At 37.0% G+C, this 11007-nt stretch overlaps 1 protein-coding gene across 1 annotated transcript; it reads left to right on the top strand.

Annotated features, from left to right (window-relative positions):
• Positions 1 to 6880: 6880 nt before the first annotated feature.
• LOC129253249 (drosulfakinins) lies at positions 6881 to 7497 on the top strand. The gene has a single exon (XM_054891546.1). It carries the CDS (start codon positions 6904 to 6906, stop codon positions 7324 to 7326), a length of 423 nt encoding a protein of 140 aa, XP_054747521.1. The 5' UTR covers positions 6881 to 6903; the 3' UTR covers positions 7327 to 7497.
• The last annotated feature ends 3510 nt before the right edge of the window (positions 7498 to 11007 follow it).

Genomic DNA, 11007 nt, shown 5'->3' with positions numbered 1-11007 from the left:
GTCACACCGAAAGCTAATTTTAACTGACGTTTAATTCAAGGTCAATGGTTGGTTTAAGTGGTGATTCTCTAAGAATTTTATTAGCGCTTCCGCAGCATTTCGTTGTCACAACCTCGCTACCAACGTCCTCGACTTCCATAAGGCAGGGCATTCGCAGAGGAAAAATATTTTCTTTTTCTCTGGTTGATTACAACAATGACAATATAAAAATATATTGTGAGGGATACCCATTTTGGTTATCACTGCAGTGAGTCTGCAAACATTCGTTCATTTCATATTTATCCATGTTGACGTTTGCTTGTGAGGGTCATAATGTTCTATTATCTTTGCATGCCATCTTATCCCTTCATCTACGACCCGCGATTCGTAGGTATTTTGAGGAGATTGCATTCTTGATTATACCCAGTGGTGTGAGTACAGATTCTGCAAGAATAGTTTACTCATGGGAAATGACTCCCTTGTCAGTTCGTCTGCTTTTTCATATCCTTTAATGTTCCGACGTTCCGGGACCCAGATTATGGTAACGTTACAGTTTTCGCTCAAGGTAGTAAGGATATTTCTGTTTTGTTCCACCACTTTAAAGGTGGCTGCAGTCGAATGTAGGGGCTGAATTAAAGAGAAGTCTGCGATTAGTAGCCTAAACGAAGCCCAAAACTTCTCCTATTGACAATACTTCCGCCTGGAAGATGCTGTAAGTATTAAGAAGACGCACAGCTTCTTCAATTATAAATCTGTGAGAGTACTTACCTGTTCCTCCAACACCACAATCCCTTTTTTGAACCATTTGCAGGATTGCAGTGCCGAAGCTTTTTAGTGAGATGAAAAGGGAGTGGCGAAATTCATATTGAATGTCACAATTGAGATGAGGTAATCAGTCAAATCCAAGGAGGTCAGTGGTAATTTGATATTAAAAAAAAAAATAATAATAACTATTTTACGCAGACGAACAACAATAATTTAACAACCCTTCGCTTAGCGAAAACTGTTTTTGCAACGAGCGCCAAATTTAGAACGAAAAACTAAACAACGATAATACCAAAATTCATTAACGTTCGTATTGAAGAAACAGCAGTGAGATGATTTTGATGTTTCGTTAAATCAAAAATTCGTTATTCCGAATGTTCGTTATGCTGGCCGACCACTGTAGACTAGACAAATGCATGTACGTACATATTTACAGATTTAGAAGAATTAGGGCAAGCGATGACTTGAGTAAAATTCAAGATATATTTATGTGTGTGTGTGTATATGATATATGCATGAATCTAACGGCAATTATATCATATAACAAAATATAAAAAATTTGATCGTAACTGTAAACAGGGCGTAAGCTTGATAAAAAAAAATTTTTAAATGGGCGTGTATCTCAAAATGTCCTATGTAAAGTGTGATCAATTTTGAAGTATCGGAAATTGAAATAAAACAACGAAAATTCCAGTTGATTGGGCAAACTTTATTATTTTTGTGTAGAACCATTCATGATATTTATTTTTTTAAAGATAATCCCTATCACATGTTGGTCGCAACTGCGCCATAATTCGACCATCCATAAACACCAATTCTGAATGACTCGTTGGATGACTTCGGTTGGTGTCTCGTGAATAACTTTAGTAATGTTGTCCTCCAATGCCTCAATCAAAGCTGGTTCATCCACAAAGCATTTAGACTTTACATATCCTCGCAAATAAAAGTCCAAAGGTGTGATATCACACGATCTTGGTGGCCAATCCACTAGTCCGAGATGAGAGATAAATTGCTCACGACAAACGACGATGCAGAAAATTCATTGCTTCACGGGTTGCCTGGCCAGTAGCGCCATGTTGTTGGAACCAAATGTTGTGGAGATGACCGGCTTCAATTTCTGGCATCAAAAAGTCGTTTATCATTGCACGATAGTTTTCGACATTCACTGTTACATTGGCGCCAGCCTCATCTTTGAAGAAATATGGGTCGATGATTCCTCCAGCCCATAGGTCACAACAAACGGTTGCCTTTATTTGATTTAATGGCTGTTATTGAATGGCTTAGGATTACCCTTCCGCCCAAATACGGCAATTTTACTTATTGACGTAGCCATTAAGCCAAAAATGAGCCTCATCACTGAACAAAATTCGGGACCCAAAATGCAGATTTTCGGAGAGTTTTTCAAGAGCCCAACGACTGAAATTATGATGCTTTGGAAGATTAACCGGCTTCAACTCTTGAACTAGCTGTATTTTATACACTGCCAAGCCAAGATCTTTGCGTAAAATCGTCCAAGTATTGCCATAACATCGGCCCAGTTGTTCAGATCGGCACCGAATCAAATCTGGTCCTTCGGAAAAACTCTAATTGACAGCCACAATATTCTCTTCACTTCGGACTGTAGGTGGTCTAATCATACAATAATGTTAAATTATTCTCAATTTTGCCGATGGTTTGCCGAATGGTGCGTAAGTTGGTCGATTCTCGTAATATAATTGCAACGTTGTTGAGTCGTAAGTCTTTCCATGATGAAATGTCAATGAATGAAGTTATGTATTTAGTTTGACAGTAGTCGGGCGTGATTTGTCAAAAAAAAAAAAAACTCCTATGGGAAAAAGTGCCTCCAATCTCATCACCCTTTTGTATGTAGTATATCAAATTCATTAAAACTCTTACGGTGATTGAAATTTGTTCTAATATTCCTCTTGATACTGCCATTGACCATTTTAAAGTACAGGAAAGGAACACTAAGAGCAATAAAGTAATTGAAAACATTTTATAAGCAAGCACTACGAAAAGCCCAACAATTTTGGGAGAGCCCAATTTATCGAATTTTGCTTTAGCAAACAATTTATGTGTAAGTAGTAAAGTCCACACTCGACGAACAAAACTAACATTCAACAAGGGCTCTCATCATGCCCGTCCTAACGTATGGCGCAGAAGCGTGGACGATGACAACATCCGATTAAGCGACGCTTGGAGTGTTTGAGAGAAAGATTCTGCTCAAGATTTGTAGACCTTTGCGCGCTGGCAACGGCGAATATCGCAGGCGATGGAACGATGAGCTGTATGAGCTTTACGACGTCATAGACAAAGCGCAGACATAAAGATCCAGCGGCTACACTGACTGAGTCATGTCGTCCGAGTGGATACAAACGCTCCGGCTCTGAAAGTATTCGATGCGGTACCAGCTGGTGGTAGCAGAGGAAGAGGAAGGCCTCCTCTGCATTGGAAAGATCAGGTGGAGAAGGACTTGGCTTCACTTGGTGTGTCCAACTGGCGCCGGTTAGCACGAGAAAGAAACGATTGGCGCGCTTTGTTAAACTCGGCCAAAATCGCGTAAGCGGTTATCGCGCCAATTAAGAAGAAGATGAAGAAACAGGTTATAACAACTAAAGTATTTACACTGCTGTCACCTACAAATCCATTGCCTTTGAATGTGTACAGTTACGGAGTAAAAGCGAAGTGCATTCAATTGTTTACTTTGTTTACATTTCCGCGTACCTGCAATTTTATCGTTAGCGACACTGTGAGTACAGAATTCCATTGAGAATAACAGATTCAACCAAAGTTTTGTCAACATTTCCAGCAATTGATGCTTATATTTATAGTAGCTTCTTGAAAATAAAAGTAAAACAATTTTTGTTTCAGAGTTTATAAATACTAGTTTGTAAACTGCAAAGGGGGTTTTAAAATTTTCCAAGTCAAAAAAAAGAAAATCAAACTTTTTGAATTGAGCGACACCGAAAGTTGTTCAAGAGTTGAAGAGGAATGTTTTATTGGCGACAAAAGAAAAAAGAAAGACAAAAGCTCATCAAAAATGCTGAAATTGTCTATTCCATCACGAAGCGAGGAATAAAAAACTACTTTAATTATTTGTTAAAAATGAGCGCTGATCACATAAATGTCCAAATATTTTGTCTCCTTAAATCTAAAAATAAAAATAAATAATTGGTGCGTATACTTCTGTTACGTGTTTGACCGCGCTCTTTCTCCTATTTGTGGAGTGCGTCTTGATGTTGTTCCGCAAATTGAGAGACCTACAGTTTTAAGCCGACTCCGAACGGTAAATAGTTTTTATGAGGAGCCTTTTCATGGCAGAAATATACCCGGAGGTTTGTCTTTGCCTGTCGCGGAACAATCGCTATTAGAAAAAATGTTTCTATCATTTCGCTGTTTCATGCACGGAGATTCGACCCAACGCACTCCCGAATAGTAGTCACGCACCAACCCATTCGGCTACGGCGGCCGCCGTTCATTGTACTATATCCGATAAAATACGGCAACATTACAGTTGTAAATAGGAGGTTGCTTGATATCATCAGCTTTCTAAGTAAAGCTTCTAGGGCCCATCTTCTTAGGCATTTTAGTAGACAAACCAGATTCTCCGTGTTGGTGAAGTTACAACGTCTATTGGATTGTTTAAATTTCATGATGAAGTCGGATGGTCATCAAACAAAGCGCTGAAAAAATTTATTGGATTACGAAATGACGTTGGCGCAAAAGTGTGGTTGCGTTGATAGAATGAAATCCGGAAATAACCGGTTACCAGTAGAGGTTAGTGAGGTCTGCCATGAAAAAGCTCCTTATAAAAAATATTTGCCGTTCGGAGTCCATTTGTGGAGCAATATCAAGACGCACGCCACAAATAGGAGGAGGAGCTCGGCCAAACACCCAAAAAGGGTGTACGCGCCAATTATTTATGATTTTTTTTTTTTAGTAGAGGTTTGTGAAGCATTTGTCGTATAAGTGCAAGTGGTTGGAATGAACTCCGAAGCTTTGTAAGGCAGAAGATGAAGATATATTTCCAAAACGCCCGCCTGACATACTGGTTAAAAATGGTAGAGTTATGACAATAGATTTCTTCATGTAAAAAGTAACTTAAATTCCGAGAATTCGCTCTCAAAGGGAAAAATATCAAAAAAATTATATGAACGCAAAACCAGTAACAATTTGTAAATTTTACGAACAGCTGATTGAATTGTTGGCGGGAAAAACCAAAAAAATTAAAAAAAAAATTCCACTTGAGCTACCTCGTAGTAAATTAAAAAAAAAATCAAAACAAATAAATGCAAAATAACGAGCTTAGCATCACATGATTTTATTCTGTCCAAAATAATTTGTTCCACTTCATCATGGCTATCAGGTGAAGCACATTCCGTTAGCAATTGTATTTTTGTAGCAATCACAGCTTTCTTCAAATCTTCCTTGCAAGCATAGAACAGAAAAAATGCCTGCAATGCAACGGTGACTGGAGGCTGTGGTTCAGAAGTGCGTACCTCTACATCATTGACCGATTCCTTTCTAATATATGACTTCAAATAAACAACAAATTTCATCTAAAATACATTTACTTACATTCACCATTTTGATTTAAATGTAGGACTTTTACTCAATTCGCAAATTTTAATTCATTTTAATTTTTGCTTTGCGTTCAGTTGTTTTTCTCACTTGCAAACTCTTACAAATAAAAATTTATCCAGTAAAAACTTGCAACTTCCCCTCAAAATGAAATGGTATTTTGCTCTCTCTCTCTTTCCCCTACTTTGCAAGTTGTTAGATACAGGAACACCAAAACTTGATAGTCTGTTACAAATTATTTGCTTCATGAACAAACCTAATTTTCGTCCAAATTGAGAAATCTCTGAAAAAGTTTTCGCACCCGAGGAAATATTTCTCATTATACAGTGTAAAATCATTAAATCAAAGCACTGCAGTAATCGGTTTTCATGATTTAAGGGGACAGATACCTGTAAAATTTCGAATTTTTTTTCATAAAATGTTAATATAATCCTTTAAGAATATGTCAAAAATTTGTTAGAGCGTAAATTTAATTATTTCTTATATTATAGATCGTCAACCGTGACGACTCTATTCTTTGCGTTCGAGCGCTGGGAGAGTTACGTTACTAGTTACGCTGCCGACTTTAGACGCGTTTTCTCAAAACTATATTAGCGAATTGGCGATAACTCGAAAAGTTATTGGCCGATCTCCCTGAAATTTTGTACACATCTTTTTTATGATATTACTTTCTATGTGTTTCAAGTTTTCGAAAAAATAATTTTTTCGAGGCAAAAATAGTAGGAAAATTCGCCCCAAAATTAATTTTTTTTTGTTTTAAGCATTTTGTTCCGCGAATTTTTTTTCCTCCATTTGTTATTAATTCATATAGAAATTATGACATTAATAAACAAAAAAATGTTTGGTTTTTTGTGTTCAGGTCACTGACGCCGATGCTACAATGCCCGCCGATTGAGAAGCTCCGCTGCGCCCTTCCTGGAAAAATTGAGTGTACATCCAATTTAAATGATTAAAGTAAAAAAAAGTGTTATATTATTTTAATGTATAAATAAACCATATGCCAATTTTGAAAAAATATATTGACTTCTTCATTTTAAATAATTTTAATGAAAATCAGGGAAAATAAGGCCGTTTACAGGTATATCTGTCCCCTTAAACACAAACTAAATAGTTTTTTCTCAAACATTTCACATGAAAAAGTATTATGGGACTACTACTTTGTTTATATATCTAAACACAATTACATACAATTTTATACTTCACTTAAATCTGTATTAGTTGATGATGCCTTTACTGCATATCAGCCTCAGAGTGGGTGTGGATGTGCGTGTATACACTATGACTTGTGTATTTTCAACATTTCAATATTGAATATTAAGATGAGCCCCGCTTTGCTCAGAAGCATGCAAACGCCTGTCAATAATATGTCAAATTACGAAGAGTAACTGTAATTGAATTTTCATAAATAATAAATGCAAAGTGGAGGTGATTGTTGGCAGCCTGCAAATGAATATTAAAAAAGGTGTTGGGAAGAACAAATATTGTCAATTTTTGTATGCGCCGCCAACTATAAAAGGTGAATTGCCATCGGCTATTTAAGACATTTAGAAAAACGGCTCCTTTGGGAAAGCAGCTAAAATGTCTAAAATCCAAAGCAGGTCGAGAGCGGCAGAATTAGTGACTTTTACTTTCCTTGTCTGCGTGTTATTAAAATCTACTTCAGCTAATAACTTAGATGCATTTAAGTCTGAATTACACGATGTAAGTTCGAATAGGGATAGTGGGCCCTCTGGTGGAATACCGCCCAAATCCTTTGGTGACATCAACGGTAGAAGCCTATTCGGAAATCATCGCAGCATGCGGCCCATGTATGGTATCGGTCCAAAGATGCTGCAAATATCCCGTTCTAAAATACCTATCGAAATGGATTTGTTGATAGAAAACGAGGACAGCAGTCGTCCCAAACGCTTTGACGACTATGGCCATATGCGATTCGGCAAACGAGGAGGTGAGGAACAATTTGATGATTATGGGCACATGCGATTTGGTAGAAGCACTTAAGCATGAACTTAATAAAATTTCTGTGAAATGTTGACGAATTGACTATAAGAATTAGTATAAAATAAAAAATCGGTGATTGATTGTAAATATAAAAATATCTCTAGTGAGCAAATGTATACAGATAATAAATAAAATACTCGTACAGATAAAATGTACGTTTAAAGCAGTTGATAGAGGGGTTTGCTTATTTTTATGTTCAAGGCTCTAAGAAGAAAATATTAGTTGATTAAATCATTAAATTTAAATATTTACTGTTTGGTTTTGAAAAAACATTCGAGCATACCTATACTTTATATGGCAGAGAAGGTGACAGCTTAGTGGGGAAAATTGTCAAAAATTAACGGTATTTTGTACTAACTTCATATTTGAACTTTGTTATCATAAAATCCAATGGGCTATATGAAAAAGTTCTTCTTTTGTGGGTAAAAAGTGGTTGATATTTTGAAAAAATTTTAAAATTTTTGACAAAATTTGAAACTTTGCGCTGTGTTATTTTTGTTGAAGTATGACGTATATTTTGTATAAAAACAGGGGTGTGCTTATAATTTTGCAACGGGGGTGTGCTTTAATTAATAGTAGTTAGGGCAAGTAAACTTAAAAGCGTTGAAAGTTCGTAATTGGAGAAATGAGGCAAGAGAGAGAGACTGAATTGGAGGAGGATTGTTGATGAAGCTATGGTCCACAACAGACTGTGAGGCTAAGAGAGAGAGAGAGAGTTAGGAAAAGTAATGCTTTCGATGCGATTGTTTTCTGAATTTGTTTTTTGACAATTATTGGACAGAGCAATTTTTAATAACTGTGGGAAATGAGGATAGATTCGTTTTCTCTTTCTATCTCTCTTCTTTGTGAACACATAAAATTTAGATATTTATGCTTTTAATCTAAGTAGTTTGCGAAAAAGCAAAAATCTTTGCTTTTCAATAGTCAAGCTTCTAGCCAGACAGTTATGAATGCATATCAAAGGGTTTTCCAATAAGAGGTGTTATTTTGATATTCTATTTTCTGTTTTTTAATATAAGTGATCGGATGTTTATTTCATCATAAAGAGGAAGGTATGCCGTTAATAGTAGAAAATAACATCAGGCAAATGACCAGCACGACCACGCTTACAGGACAATATCTTTTTCATGAAATTTTCCATAAACGAATGGCAAAGCGGCTGCCCTATGTCCTCGCTAGCCTCACGAATTCCATCTTTGAGGTCTTGAATCGACCCTGGGCTGTTGGCGTGGACCTTTTCTTGCACGTGGCCCCAAAGAAAAAGTCACAAGGTGTTAAATCACAAGATCTCGGTGGCCAATTGTGATCAGAGAGATAACATGGTCCGGAAACTTTTCCCGTAAAAGGTCAATGTTTTCGTTGCTGCTTGTGTGGCACGTAGCGCCGTCCTCTTGAAATCATCTCTCGATAGCGCAATCCCATTCAAAATAACACCTGCTGTTGGAAAACCCTTTAGTTAGTCTTAGAAAATCGGTAAGCCTCTTTATTTTTCGAAGAGCTTATTTATGCGCATATTTGCAGCGTATTGGCTCGTAGAATATCTCAAAACCTCGACTCTTGGGACCATCGAATTATAGAAGGCGCATTTAGTTAATATGGCAAAATTTATTAAGCTATAGATGCTAAAAATTGAATCAATGTCTATCAGTGCCAGAGAAAGCACAAGAGTCGTTCAACAAATTTTAATATATTTAATAATTTAATATACAATAGAAGGAAAGCAATTTCTGTGGACAGTGTCGCTTATTGGCGCATACTGATCGAATATTTTCTGCCAATAATAAGATAGCATACTTCCTTCAGCACACACACATAGTTTCAGCAAGATGGCGCAGCGCCGCACACGACCGGAAAGGCCATGGCAATAACAAACTGATAAACCGTTTCGGTGGCATATCCTGGCCACCCAGGTCGCCCCTTATACCTATGGACTTCTCTCAGTGGAAGTATCTCAAAAGTAGAGTCTATGAAACAAACCCAGAGACTATCTCAGAACAAAAAGAAAATATCGTTCGCTAGGTTAATGGCAGCGAGTGGCACAGAGTACGGCAGCCAGATTCTAGAAGTGTATCCGACTAATAAAAATAATTAAAAGTAATGAGAAAAAAATAAACTCCGCATTTGTCTTCTTTGTAATAGTTATGGAAATAAACTTTTGTTATTAGTAAAACGCTTTTTATTTTGATTTTTTTGTTTAAATGCCTCGAAAACCCCTTTTGAAAAGATTTTTGGAAGTTACATCCCTAGCTGACTTCCAGTGAAAGCTTGGTGACATTTGGTTCAGTGGAAGCGAAGTTATTGCGCCTAAAGTGTCAGTTTGTTTGTGTCATCGGTACAAAAATTAGTTTCGAATAAAGAGCTCATATCGAATTTTGTTTTAAGATCGGTGAAACGTTTACCGAAACATTTGAATTGTTGAAAAAAGTTTATGGCGATGATTGTCTATCTCGTGCCAGAGTTCATTAATGGTTTACACGTTTGTGAGATGGTTGTGAGGACATAAATGACTATGAACGTACGGGCCGCCCACCGAAAACTCCGTCGAAACTGTTTGTAAACTTATCAAAAATAAATCGAAATCATCGTTGAAATTCATGAAATCGGAGTTGAATATCTCCAAAACATCGATTTATTGCATTTTAACTGATCATTTGGGCTTACGAAGGATCTGTGCTCGCTTCATTGCGCACAAATTAACTATGGACCAAAAATAGCTCGGAATTCAACATTCGAAAGACCTCATTAAAGAGGCGAGAAGAGACGAGAACTTCCTCTACAACGTTGGAGCTGGTAATACGTAAAACGTGATGTTTCAAACATGAATCTAAAATTAAGCGTCAAAGCGCCGAATGGAAGCCCCAGACCAGCCACCAGGCAAAAAATCGCGTTGGCAGAAGTCAAAAGTGAAGTCGATGCTCATTTGTTTTTACGATTCCCAGGGAATTGTCTACAAGAAGTTCGTACCAACGGGCCAAACCGTCTATGCTATTTTCTATCTTGGCGTTTTGAAGCGTTTGCTGCATCGGATTCGTCGAATTCGCCCTGAAGCTGGCGCTTATTGCATGATATTGCACAATCTCATCGATCCACTCTTGTGACTGGTTTTTTGTTAAGAAATCGCATCGGAAAATTGCATTTGGCCAACGAAAGAAAAACGTTTTGCGTCCGTAAAGGCCATCCAAAAGGCTTGTACCGACATCCTGAAGGATATTCCGGTCAATGACATGAAACATTCTTTCGAAAAGCTTTTAGATCGCGCAAAACAGTGTATCGAGGCCAGACCATTTTGAATAAATAAACGCGAAGTTATCAGAACAAAACTATGATGAATTTTTTTTACAACTTTTTATTCCAAATAAAAGTCTGCGAAGTATTTAAACTTAATGTCTTATTTTCCATTCTTCAATGTTATCAAATTTGATTTATATTTAATAAGCAATACTTACTTGGTCCACGCAATGGAACGAGTATCAGAATGGCAGACGACAGGCAGTAACTGTCAATTATAAAATACATAATTTCTTATGAACGCAATTATGTAGACGACAGTACGAAAATTTGGCGACAGGACTTCAATTGTCGATGTCGTCAAATTAAATCGATTTCTAATATGACCGGCAGCGAAGAGCATATGTATGTAGTGCTGCCACTAAAAAATCGAACATTTTTTAATACAAGAAA

The sequence above is a fragment of the Anastrepha obliqua genome, chromosome 1, assembly GCF_027943255.1.
Source record: "Anastrepha obliqua isolate idAnaObli1 chromosome 1, idAnaObli1_1.0, whole genome shotgun sequence".
In the NCBI taxonomy this organism is placed as follows: Eukaryota; Metazoa; Arthropoda; class Insecta; order Diptera; family Tephritidae; genus Anastrepha; species Anastrepha obliqua.
This window is presented reverse-complemented; position numbering and strand designations above follow the sequence as displayed.

Bases quoted from the DNA above. Each gene is read 5' to 3' on its own strand.
- LOC129253249 (XM_054891546.1), top strand. From the start codon at position 6,904: ATGTCTAAAATCCAAAGCAGGTCGAGAGCGGCAGAATTAGTGACTTTT.